This window comes from Sciurus carolinensis, chromosome 6 (genome assembly GCF_902686445.1).
Source record: "Sciurus carolinensis chromosome 6, mSciCar1.2, whole genome shotgun sequence".
NCBI classification, from domain to species: Eukaryota; Metazoa; Chordata; class Mammalia; order Rodentia; family Sciuridae; genus Sciurus; species Sciurus carolinensis.
Window position 1 is genome coordinate 159,369,968 of NC_062218.1, and position 12,573 is coordinate 159,382,540.

Here is a 12,573-nt window from a genome sequence, read left to right on the forward strand (position 1 = left end):
GTGGTGTCTGAGGAGACCATGTTGAAGCTCCGGGATGGGCAAACTTCTTTTAAAGAACGGTGGCTCCCACTGCCACCCGCGTGACCCCCTTGGCGCGGCCCGCCCAGGCTGGGTCCCGGAGTCGCCCTCACTCAGCTCTGACCCGCGTCCGCCCCCCGTGTGAGGCGACCACCTGGGTTACGTGCAGGGCTCTGACTGACGCCCGGCGCCCGCTGCCTGGCTGCGTGTCCTTGGTGTTCTGCGAGCACTCGGAGCCTCGGTGCCCGACAGACGCGCCCCTCGCCCGCTCCGTCTCCAGCGTGTGGCGCTGACTCACTCGGCAGTAACTTTCAGTAGTTCTGTTCTTTTCTAAAAGTCGCGTTGAACACCCACAACAGAAGACATACCACTGACCACGCTGAGGCCGCTCGCCCACCCCTCCCGGCGCCTCCAGAGCCCCCTCACCCTCCCCGCCTGGAACAGGGCTCCTCCCTCCCTGGCAGCCCTGGGTCCCTTTCCTCTCTACCAGTTGATTTGCCAAACCAGACCCCTCCGTCGGCCTGAGTCCCCCGTGGCTGGAGCTGGATCGTCCAGTAGCGCTTCCTGTGATGATGGTGCTATGGTTTCCAAGTGTCCCCAGAGGCCCATGTGCCGCAGGCCTGGTCCCCCGGCTGGGGTGCTCCTGTGAGGTGGTGGCACCTTAGGAGGGGCCTCTGGGGACGTGCTCTTGAAGGGGATATGGGACCCTGGCTCCTTCCCGCCTCTTTCTTTGCTTCCTGGACACCATAATACGAGCAGTCCTCTTCCACCTGTCCCGCCATGATGTCCTGTGCCACCTCGGGCGCAAGCCACAGGCCAATAACCACGGTCTGAAGCCCTGAAACCTAAGCCCAAATACACCTGCCCTCCTCTAAGCTGATTGTCTCAGGCGTTTTCTCAGAGTGCCCGCGGCAACCCCCAGGGTGGCTGGCTCTGTGTGCGCCCCAGCTTGGTGGCCATGGCCCAGTGGCTTCTGAGCGCGCGAGAGCAGCTCTTGCGTCAGAAGAACTGACTTCTAAAACTTTACGTAACTTCAACAACTGGCCTCGCGTGCCTGGCGGCCGGCGTGCGCAGCGCTGGGCTGGAGCGCAGCACTCCCGCGGGGCCCGGCCCGCTTCCCGCACCGCCTGTGGGTGGGAATGCCCTGCAGAACTGCTGTTAGGAGGTGCCAAGGGTCAGCTGGCAGCTCAGAGACGGAGGGCTGCTTGCTTTGGGCTCAGCGTGTCCCGGTGCACAGGCCTGCGTCGATGCAGAGAACCGTCACCCTGCACTCAGCGGCCTTGAAGAAGTGCCTCAAGACCCCCACATGGACTCCAGACCTGGCTGCCTGCAGCTGTGGGGCCAGAGGCATCCCTGGAAAAAGGCCACCCACAGACGTCACCCTTGGCAACAAGAAAACCCACCTCCCTGGCCTCCCTCCCAAAGGAGGCGGCTGGAGACCAGGGGGAGGGGTGCTGGCGTGAGTAGGGGAGCTGGAGACCGGGGGGAGGGGTACTGGTGTGGGCAGGGGAGGGGTGCTGGCGTGGGCAGGGGAGGGGTGCTGGCGTGGGCAGGGGAGCTGGAGACCAGGGGAGGGGTGCTGGCGTGGGCAGGGGAGGGGTGCTGGCGTGGGCAGGGGAGCTGGAGACCAGGGGAGGGGTGCTGGTGTGGGCAGGGGAGGGGTGCTGGCGTGGGCAGGGGAGCTGGAGACCAGGGGAGGGGTGCTGGCGTGGGCAGGCGAGGGGTGCTGGCGTGGGCAGGGGAGCTGGAGACCAGGGGAGGGGTGCTGGCGTGGGCAGGGGAGGGGTGCTGGTGTGGGCAGGGGAGGGGTGCTGGCGTGGGCAGGGGAGCTGGAGACCAGGGGAAGGGGTGCTGGCGTGGGCAGGGGAGGGGTGCTGGCGTGGGCAGGGGAGCTGGAGACCAGGGGAGGGGTGCTGGCGTGGGCAGGGGCGGCAGGCTGCCAGCTGCCACATCACCGGTTTCCAGGGAACAGAGAAAACGCACCAGCACCTTTTCAGAAGACCTCAGCTGGTGGAAGGGAAAATGGCCTCGCTGCCCAAGGCAAACACCCCAGGCTGGCGTGGGGAGCCGCGTGGGTCGTGAGAGGCCATCGTGGAGCCTGGGCTTGGAGGTCTGCTCTCTCAATATGGCAAGAGCCCCGGGTCCAGAGGAGCTGGAGAGGGAGTGAAGGGCTGGGGAGCAGGCAGGCTGGCGAGGTCAGGGGGTCCTGGGCCGGGGCTTCGGAGCGCGGCTCAGCCACGTGGTATCTGGGCCCCCTCGGCGACCGCGTGGGCTGTTTGGGGATTCTGACCCCTCGTGGGCTGGTCTAAGCGTCAGAGTGCCTGGCGCCCTGCTGGACACGCCACAGGGAGCCCGCGCCCCTCATCCCTCCTCGCAGCACCCGGGCTGGCCTCCCTGTTGGCCCGTGCACCCGCTCCTCTGCCTCCCTGCTCCTCGCGGGCACGTGGAAGGAGCCTGGTGTGTATCTGTGCCAAGAACGAATGAATGAAAGGAAGGAGAAACGTGCTTCGCTGGTTTGGTCAGCCATTGCCCAGGAGCAGAGAAACACAAGGAGCCACGCCAAGGCCTGGCTGCGCGTTCAGATGCCAGTGCCTAGGACGGTCAGCCGCTGGCTGTTTCAGGAAGGAAGGACTGCGAAGTGCGTGGAAAGGACCCCACTGCACCTGCGTGGCTACCGCCATCAGTAAGGCGGGAACTTTCCAGGGGGCAGAGGACATTCCCCTCGGGTGCTCGCAGGCCAGCCGCACACTCGCTTCAGAAGGGGACCAGGGGGAGGACAGCGTCTGAGTCTGACCGGAGGAAAGGCGGTTTCTGGATAAATGTGGCCCTGGTGTCCTAGGCTGGCGCTGGCGGGGCTCTCTCTGGGATGCCAGCCCTGTGCCCGCCCCAAGAGGCGGAAGAAAACACTGCGGGGGCTTCTAGGCAGACAGTCCTCCGAAGGTGCACGTGGGCTGCCACTCTCAGGAGTTTGGACGAGCAGGCTCTCGAAGGGGAAGGTCAGTCCTGTCTCAACTGGAACAGGAAACAACCCACTTTGGCTGGATGACCTGGGACGGGCTTCTCGGCCTCTGAGAGGCAGCTGCGCCCTGGGATCTGATGCGTCGCAGAACAGGGGCACTTGTGAGCGCCCACCCACTGCCCTGTGGCACAGCGGGGGCTCAGAGGAGGCTGCAAGGCCTCTCTGGACCCCACGGCAGGGACCCCCAGCCAGGAGTGCTCCTGCGACAGATGAGGCTGGCGCTTCTCCCCAGAGCGGGCTCCCTGGCAGGCCGAGGCTCAGGCTGTGTCCCACCCGCTCTGCCCCAGGGGATTCCGGAGCTCAGACTCCAGCTGCCCTGCGGGGAAGGCCCTTCCCACCTGGTGGGGGCAACTCTTCTCCACTGTCAAGGCTGTTCAGGGTTCACCTCCACCAGGAAGCAAGCCTAGTCCCAGGTAGGTCCCCTCTGAGCACCTGGACCAGGCGCCAGCTGCAGTGATCCGCGCTGGTCCCCACTACGCAGAGCCTATAGAAAGCAGAGGCGCAGCGGGGTCCCCCTGTGCCAGGCCAGGGTCTAGGTCAGCAAATGTTTAGCCGCTCGTGTGAGGGAGGCCCTGGCTTTGATGATGGCCATGACCCTGGGGGATACAATGGGCCGGGGTAACTCAGAGGGCAAAGGTCATATATGAAGGGCAAGGTGGCCCCCCCATGTCTGAGGCCTGTTTGCAAAGACTCGGGGGCTGGTCAGAACCACCCTCTGCAGGCAGGACATGACAGGGGAAGGGCAGCTTGGCCAGGCCTCTGCGCAGCCAACCCATGCCTGAGCAGATCCGCGGGCAGTCCTGCCCCGGGGGGCAGGGAGAGACACTGGCTGGTGCCCTGCTGCTTCCTGAGCCTGTGCTTGCCTCTCTGAGCTTCAGTCCCCTACTTGTGACATGGACCCAAGCTGAGCCCACACCTGTGAAAGGGGCTAAGTGAGAGGAACCCTTTATTCCCAGTATTAGGACAGGTGCCTGGCACCTCTGGGTGGACAGTGTGGACAACATTACTACTTGGCTGGACCAGACCGTATTTCCACTAGTGCTGCCCTCAGCTCTGTGGCCATCCGATGCCCTGCTTGGATGCCAGCTCCTCACGCCACACTCTGAGGAACTCTCCGTAAGCCAAAGGAGAGGCCCAGGGAGGCTGAGTGACCTGCCCAAGCTAACACGGCTGGGAGAACAAGGGTTGGGCCTGACTGTGCCGAGTGCCCTCATGTGATAAGATGTGCCCGGCTGTCACTAGCAGGGGCAGGCATGACCAGCGGGGTCTGGTTCCTCTAAGGCAAGCAAACCAGGACACCAAGTCAGAGGCAGGTCTCCAGGCGGGGTGAGGGGGTCTCCCTGCTGAGTCTCCTCACACGAAGGACCTGGGTCATGCTCCAGCGTTTCCGAGTGGCCTCTCTGCAGAGGCCACCTGCCCCCACGTCCACTGGGGAAGGGGCCACCCTCGGTCTAGGCACAAGGGCAGGGTGTGGATTCTAGTTTCAGTCCCTGGGCTGGCCCTGAATGGCCTGATCGCATGACCCCAGATGAGCCAACAAGACTTCTGCTCGAACTGCCGGGGCGTCTCTTCCCTGGCACCACTGTGCTGGGTTGCTGGGTGAGCCTGGAGCGGCCACCATCCCGCCACGCCTGGCCTGGACACGAAGAGACCAACGGGGGTCCTCGGGTCGCGCCGCACCTGCAGCCAAGCGCCCGGTTTCTCAGCCTCGGGTGATGAGGTGCTGCCGGAACAGCCCACCTTGGTGGGCTCCTGCCATCTGCCCCTGAAACGAGACCTGGCGGCAGGAAGAGGCGGGGTCGGGGCCAAAGCCAGCCCGCCTCATGCCAGAGCCCGGGGTCTCGCCACCCTGGCATGGCCAGCCCCTGCCTGCAGCCGACTCCCCGCACAGCTGCGCCCACCACGACCCTGGCAGCGACGCTGTCAGTGGCAGCCGGAGGTGCCCTGGTGCGCACGCCGCCGCCGAGAGGACCCGGGCACGCGCCGTCAACGCGCCCTCACCGCGCATCGCTGACCCCAGGACCAGGACCGCCACCGACTCCAGGGCATGTTCATCACCCGAGACCCCAGTTCCAACAGGCAGGGTCTCCCCGGCCCCCGGCCTCTGGCAGCTCCCAATCTGCTTCTGGGTCTGGCTTTGCCTCTCCCGGACACAGTTGTCCATTTTAACTCCCAAGCACCTCGGGGTGTAGACACTGAAGAGAAGCAGTGAGGACCGAAGGCGCCGAGGGCGTGGACTGCTGACCACCAGCCTCGAACCAAGTCCTACGCGCACTGGCTGTGTGACCTTGGGCCAACGGGGGCCCTTTCTGGGCAGCGTCCCGTCTGCGTGAGGGGATGAGCCAGGCGGATGAGCGGGTCTGGGGATCCAGCACAGGCCCCGCTCAGCTCCAGAAACGCCAGCTGTTTTACTGCCCCCGCCCCTGTCCCCGATGAGGACACCCAGGCACGAGGGGTAAGGAGGCCCGAGGCCACACAGCTCGTGGGAGGCTGGGCCTGGCCTCCTGACCGAGTCCTCTGCTTTCTCCATCACCACTCGCTGGCCCCGCGGCTCCTCCGCGAGCCCGGCCCTGCCCACGCTCTGCGCCAAGTTACTGCTGCCAACACCGGGGCTGGGAGCCAGATGGGAGGGCGGCGGGGCCATGAGCTCATCGCCGGTGCTGCGCCTCGGGGCTGGCCTCCCGCCCGGCCCTGCCTGACCTCACCCTGCCTCCCTGGGCGGGAAGGCTGCTCCCAGGGTGACCAGGACCCTAGGATCCCGTGACTGTCCCACAGCCGCCCATCTGGGACTCCTTAGGCCAGCCCGTCTGCGGCCCAGCCTTGGAGGACGGCGCTGCGGTGGGGCCACAGGACCCGGGCAGCCACTGATGTGACGGCAAGCTCCCAACTGCCACCAAGTATGCTGAGCTGGGAGGAAAACCTAAGAATACAGTCGAGTCAGCGCGGAGGGGGAGCGGGCGCCCAGGCCCGGGGTCAGCAGCCTGGCCAGCGTCCCCAGGCGTCGTCGGGCAGGCCACATCCGTGCAGGCTGCCCGGGGCCTGGCGCTCCCGGGCCTCGGGTCTGCTCCCCCCACAGCCTCCCAGACGGCGCCCGGCATCCTCAACACATGTCGTGTTTGTTTTCCTATTGAACTCACGCTTGCGGCAGAGCAGGAGAAATCAGTGTCTGACGCGGCTGCCTACGGCGGGATAAAAACGAGCTCCTTCCATCTTAACTAATTCAGCCACTGGCCTCTCAGCTGCCTTACGTGACGCCGGACGTCTCGGGGGCCTCCTGAAGGCGCAGACATCGCTCAGGGAGCCTGGAGAAACCCGGCAGGAGCACGTCTTCTGTCCCTTCCTTGGCACTAACGGGACACGGGCTCTGAAAATCCTTTATTCCACATTTTCAGGAGCAAGGATGCCTGAGATTAGTACCACCCAAATTTCCGGAGACCCACAGGGTGAAGGGACGGGATGGGGGCGGGCCAGGGGCCATCCTCTGCCACCCAGCACTGCCACCTAAGCCTTGATCATGGCCACCACCTCTGTCCAGGGCTCAGTCCACACCCGGGGACTCTAAGGTGGAGCAGGGACCCAGGACAGCCCACTGCCGTGCACAGTGTGGAGCTGAGCCTATGACACACAGCACGCACTGGCACTTCTGAGAGGTGACTTTGACTTCTCCCTGCTGAGTGCGAGCTGGAGCCCTAGAGTCTCTGTGCAGCCCCGAGGCTCTGGGGACGAAGCCAACACCACAGAAGTGGGAATGCGGGAGAGGAGGGCAGGGCAGCTGCACTGCGGAGACACTTGATGCAGCCGTGCCTGAAGCCCAGAAGGACATGCAGTTATACCAAGCAAAAGCCCTTCTTGCTCACTCTGGCAAATCCGAGCTGGTTCTGCCACTTGGAACAGAGTGTCCTAAGGGATATACAGGAGTAAAGACCTCACCTGCAGCAGAGAGAAAGCTGGGCGAGTGCCCCTGGCCCGTGACCGCCCATGCAGATGCTTTCTAAGAGCTCTGTCCCACTCCACCCCGAGGGTAGAGCGCCTCACACCTGCTCCAGGTTGCTTGCCTTCGAGACTGAGATGGAGCGACTGGCCCAGGGCTCAGGACGGTGCTGCCCCGCTGGGCTGGGGGATACTGGGCGCCCTGTGCACGTAGGGTCGGCTCCCTGGCTCACCCACCGCCCGTCCATCGTACCCTGGCTGAACAGGCACTGTGCACTCGGCACTGAGTCAGATATCACAGAGGCAGGCTGGGGCCACGTGCCCCTGCCCGTGACCACCGCCGTCTAGAGGGGAGACAGGCAGGCAGTGGACACCGAGGAGCCCACGGGCCTCTGGGTGCTGAGCAGGTGGGGCTTGCTGGCTGGGGACAGCAGCCGAGGCTTCCCAGAGGATGCGGGCCCCAAGGAGCTGAGCCAAGCCCTGGCTGAGGAGGGGCCGAGTGTTCCGGGGAGGGAAGTGCAGAGGCCTGGCGTGGGCAGGGAGCAGGGGGCATTTCTGGGGCTGAGAGTGGATGGGCGGAGGCTGAGCCGACCAGAGACAGGGCTGGCTTCAGAGCCCAGGGGCCCCAAGAGCCCAGCTACACCGGATGAGCTGAGCTCACCAGCAAACGCCATGAGCACTCAAAACTCAAGTTGAAGACGGCACCGCAGGCCACCTGGACAGGCCTTCAGACCCCACCGCCTCCTGCGCAGGCCACAGGGCTTTTTCTCCGATTTGGAAAACATTAATTCAGAAGCATGAGGCAATGAAGCACACGACTTCCGTGGGGAAGTAACGCGCGGCATTTTAAAGTCTGGGAAATAAAGAGTCCAGACTCTAAAGCCATAGTGAGGAGTCAGGCCAGTGAACCCTTCCCACCCTGCAGCTCAGCCGGGACCCCGCGTCCTTACCTGCAGGTCAAAGAACTTGCTGTAGCGCCGGTAGATGGCCTCGGTGGAGCCACTGGACCATGTGACGCGGATGATGTAGACCTGGGGGAGGAAGAGAGGGTGTGAACAGAGTCCGCCACTGCCGGGTCGGGGTGTCTCGGGCGGGTCCCTCTCCGGAAAGCTGCTTTCTTTGGCTTGCACTGGAGATTGGGCTCATGGGCACTGACCACGGAGCTGCATCGCCAGCCCTTTTCCATATTTCATTTAGAGACCAGGTCTCGCTGAGCTGCTAAGTGCCTCACTAATCCGCTGAGGCTGGCTTTGAACTCTCCATACTCCTGCCTCAGCCTCCCCAGCGGCTGGGATGACAGGTGTGGCCACTGCACCCAGCACAGCAGCCGTCTTAGGATGGGGTTTGGCTCTTCCTCTCTCGTGTCCTCCCGCCCCTCCTCTCCCCGTGGATTCCAGGTGCCCGCCCCTGGAGCTTGGACTCCTCAGGTTCCAGAACCTGCCCTGTGTCGTGCCAGAGAATGATGGCGAGGTCCTGGGTCTCGGGAACCCAGAGGCAGCACGGGGTTCAGAGTCTGCAGTCTCCACTGCAGCCTGCCGAGGGCGTCTCGAGCCTCAGTCCCCTCGGACCGTGGGGCACTAGCCATGGCCAGAGCCGTGCAAAGAATGAGGCGTCAGCTCAGGGGCAGCTGTGGGGTCCTCGCCCCGGCTGGCTCCTTTGCCAGTCGCTCCTGGAACCCTGACTTCACCAGCAGGGGCCTGAGACACAGCTGCTGGCCATCTTAGATCTGCAGGCAGAGCTGCCGCGTGTCCAACGCTGAAGACCCAGGCCTGTCACTGTCCCCCTCCAGTCCCAGAGTCCCTGTTAACTGGGCTGACAGCACAGGCCTCTACCCCTCCCAGGACAGACCTGAGGGTCTGACAGACCCCAGGGCTGTGTTCCCAGCCTTTGTCCCGAGTCATGGCACCCAGAGAAGACGAAGGGTAGCCGGCCGTGGCGAGCGAGGCGGCAGCTGGAGTTGGGGGCGCCTGGCTGGAGAGCCAGGGCCGAGGCGCCTGTGCACACGCAAGTCGCTCCTGGCTTCACCGACCACCTGCTGTCGTCAAGCAGTGCCCACGGGGACGGACACGGCCTCCCCGGGCGAGGGTCAGCTGCAGAGGGCTGCAGCCTGGATCTGCGGCGTCACACGAGGCCAGCCTGTCGGGCCGTGGGGAACCGAGGAGGGGGCCTGGGGGAGGGAGCCGGGCCTGGGGTCACGCCCTTGAAGGAGTATGGCCCCAGCCCTTCCTGTCCCTCTGGCCTGTGGGCCCCATGAGGAGGGCCGCCTGCCCCACCCATGCTCTGGGCCGTGACCCGCTGTCCTGCCACAGGCCCCAAAGCGGGTGGGCCGACCGTGGACCCAAACCTCTAAAACTGAGCCCAAACACAGCCTTCCTCCTCGTAAGTCGAGTTACCTCAGCACGTTAGAGGGAGAGGACGCCGACGGACAGACGCGCGGCGGAGAAGGCCGCCAACACGCGGGCTGCGGACGCTGGTTCCTACCCGGGACCGACTGACCTTCTCCAACCAAGAACACGGACGCTCCTCCTGGGAGCCTCCCTCCCTACCTCAGCCCCCTGCCCAGGAACGGGGGTGGGGACGTTCCCCACTCGGCCCTCGGCTGGAAGGTGGACATGGGACCCGAGCTGGGCCAGTCACAGCAGAGGCCCAGGCTGACTCAGGCATCTTACCAGCACCCGAGGGGCCTGTCCCACGAGGAACGTGAGGACACGTCTGGCCTTGGTCCGGCTCTGCTTGAGGCTAAGCCCATCCCTGGACTGTCCCCTTCCTGGGCCCTGCCCCTTCTCCTGAAGGTCCTCTGAGGCTGGTTCTAGTTGGTTTCCGACCATCACCTGGCCCTGACCCATGGAGGGGGCTGCAGAGAGCTCCCAGAAGCTGCCGGTCAATCCCAGCACCTTGTCATGGTGTGCGGCGTACAGGGAGGAGGGGACACTGTGGGAGGAGCCCAGCCCGAGGCTCTGAGTGAGTCCTGCCAAGGATGCCCACGTTCGAAACAGGAAAGGGACGACAACTTGGGGGACTGGAGCCGGAGCCCAGGTGGAACCTCGTGGGCTTCAGGAAAGAGTCAGGACAAGATGGGCGGTGGTCTCGAGCGCCAAGCTAAGGGGCTCGGTGACCCCTCCAAACGCAACGACTATCTCGGAGACGCCGGGCCGAGAGGAAGGGACCCCAGCCCAGAGCCCAGAAGCCCCGAGTCACGGCCCGCCTCCCGGGGCCTCCTCAGCTTCCTCACCCGCAAAACCAACCACAGGCGAAGCTCCCCTCGCCGTGCACACCCCTGCAGCCACGAGCCCGGCGCCCCCCACCGCGCCTCTGCCGAGGGGCGCACCCTGCCCGCCCTCTCCCCTGCGTGGGCTGCTGTCCCCAGGCAACTCCGGGCCAGAGAACAGGCCCGGGCCTGCTCGGGAGGCGCTGCCCGTTAACGAGGCTTGGTGCTCACCCTGAGCCGCCGCGGAGCTCTCTGGATGCCTCGCCCTCCCTCACCACACCCCCGCACGGGGACTCTGAATGGCTCCCATCCATTCCTTCATGCGCTCACCTACTCCAGTGCATTGGTTAGGCACCACTGTATGCCAGCCCTCTGCTCAGACGCACCCAGCCCCTGGAGAGTCAACAGGAGACACATGGGCAAACCAGCAGGTGCGTGTATCTGGCTGCCACTCTGCGGGGGTCGCAGGCCCGGGTCAGGAGCCTCCGTGGCTGCTGACTGTACCACATCGTTCCTCCACAGTGCGCCTGCGCCTGCACTGAACGCATGCAGACCTTTTCTCATCGCTGTTCCCGAAACAATGCAATTCAGTGACGATTGCCGTGACATTTGCGTTGTAGTGGATATCCTAAATAGTCTAGGTGTGATCTAAGTCACACGGGAGGATGGGGCACTTCTACGGCAATTATGAGGCTATTTTATATCAGGCACATGAATCCCCATGGATCCGGGTATCCGGGGAGGTCCTGGAACCAGTCCTCTTCTGATATGGGGTGACCATGATCACAAGTTACGACAGTGCTGGGAGGTACCAGAGCCTGCTGATAGGGCGCCGGGGGGTTGGCACTCAGGAGGGGTGGTCTTGGGGTGAAGGCCTTCAAACTGAGACCTAAAGGATAAGGAGGGAGGAAAGTGAGACTGAAGATGTGGAAGATGGACTTGGCTGGGCCTGTCTCAAGACAGGGCAGACCTGTGGGGGGAGGCGGGGAGGCAGGGAGGCCAGGGAAATGGCGGGCTGGGCACGTGGCGAGGCTGGATGCTGGGAGGCACCTGGGTCTCGGAGAGGAGTTGGGCTTTCATCCTGTTAAAGAGCTTACAGGGGTGGAGGGAGGCAGCGAGTCGACCAGAGCATCTGTGAGGGGCAGGTTCCGGGACCGCAGACTTGAAAATGGAGGATGCTCCAGCCCCTTGTACAAAAAGGAGCAGTGTTTGCAGAGGCTCACAGGACCCTCCCTCCCGTGGCCTTCACGCCGTCTCCAGGGAACCTAAAACACCTGCAGCGACCTGGAGGCGTTGCTTGTGAGGATTCCGCACGCACAGCATGTGGCAAATTCAAGTAGTTCTTTGGAACTTTCTAGATTTTTCTTTTTTTTAGCACTCTCTGAGTTGGTTGGCAAAGGATGTGGGGCCTGGCCGTGCATGCACGTGCGTTCCTAAGTGTTAATCACTGTTCATTTCACACAGTCGAGGAAAGGAGTGTGACAATTCCCTGCAGGTAAAACACGCACTGACCCAATCAGGAGAGTGCCGGCTCCACCCAGCTGTGCGTTTTCAGAAACGCCGTGGGATCCCCCAGCTGTGGGTGGAGGGTGCTCTGGGGAGTGGGGGGGTGGCATGGATGGGGCTTCTGCACCCCTAGGGGAGGGTGGACGCCGACGGAAGCCAGAGCTGACAGCCCCCTCTGGATGGGCAGTTGAGGCCGAGGGCCCGCCCTGGGGTGTCCACACAGCTGCCGATGGGATAAAAAAACAAGGAAAACGGTGAAAAGGAAGGTTGTCAAACGTTATGCTCTTTTAATAAACCGACAGAGCAGACGCCCCTAGAACTCACGTGTCACCCCGTCCCTTCCTGACCTCTGTGATCCGTGCAGTCTGCACATGTGGTACCGGGACGCCGCGGCAGGCCTAATGGGCTTATTGGCACCAGCCTCTGAACAAAATGTGACAGCTGTACGCTCAGGCCCAGACCTAAGTTGCCAATGAGAACTGACCCGTGGCGGGGCCTTGGCACCGCCCGGGGTTTGGGGCTGGGGAGATGGCACACGCACCGGGCTCCGAGGTCAGCTCTGCTGCGGCAACGATGACCTTCCCCGAGGACTAAGCACAGTAACTAGTGACCCCGGGGCCTTGGCCAGTGCCCGCAAGGCACCAGGAGGCCCTGGCAGTTCCCCCGCAGGGGGGCCCCAGGTCTGGCCTGCCTGGCACCCTCCCCTCTTCTGGAAACAGCGCCCTGAGGTCCCCTGGGCAACATCGCCTCCCGCCCCCCGTCTTGGTGGTGGGTGGGCATGTCTCCCAGGCCCTGGTCAACCAGAACACCGGCCGGCACGGGTCAGGACTGGGCGCAGGACCCACCTCGGAGGCTTCCAACGGCCCTGGAGGGAGCCCGTCCCCACTGCCCG

General features: G+C 64.1%; 2 protein-coding genes across 3 annotated transcripts in view; both read right to left on the reverse strand.

The window, feature by feature from the left end:
* Sh3pxd2b (SH3 and PX domains 2B) overlaps positions 1-12,573 on the reverse strand; it is an 83,390-nt gene that overhangs the window by 48,079 nt on the left and 22,738 nt on the right. For both annotated transcript variants that reach the window (XM_047556202.1, XM_047556201.1), the window contains exon 2: positions 7,918-7,998. In XM_047556202.1, coding sequence (XP_047412158.1) covers positions 7,918-7,998 — 81 coding nt within the window. The remainder of the gene's footprint in view (positions 1-7,917; positions 7,999-12,573) is intronic.
* Positions 3,497-5,785, reverse strand: LOC124987178 (uncharacterized). The gene is made up of 2 exons (XM_047556204.1): positions 4,718-5,785; positions 3,497-3,552 (listed from the first exon to the last, which is right to left on the reverse strand). Exon 1 carries the CDS (start codon positions 5,679-5,681, stop codon positions 4,740-4,742), a length of 942 nt encoding a protein of 313 aa, XP_047412160.1. The 5' UTR covers positions 5,682-5,785; the 3' UTR covers positions 3,497-3,552; positions 4,718-4,739.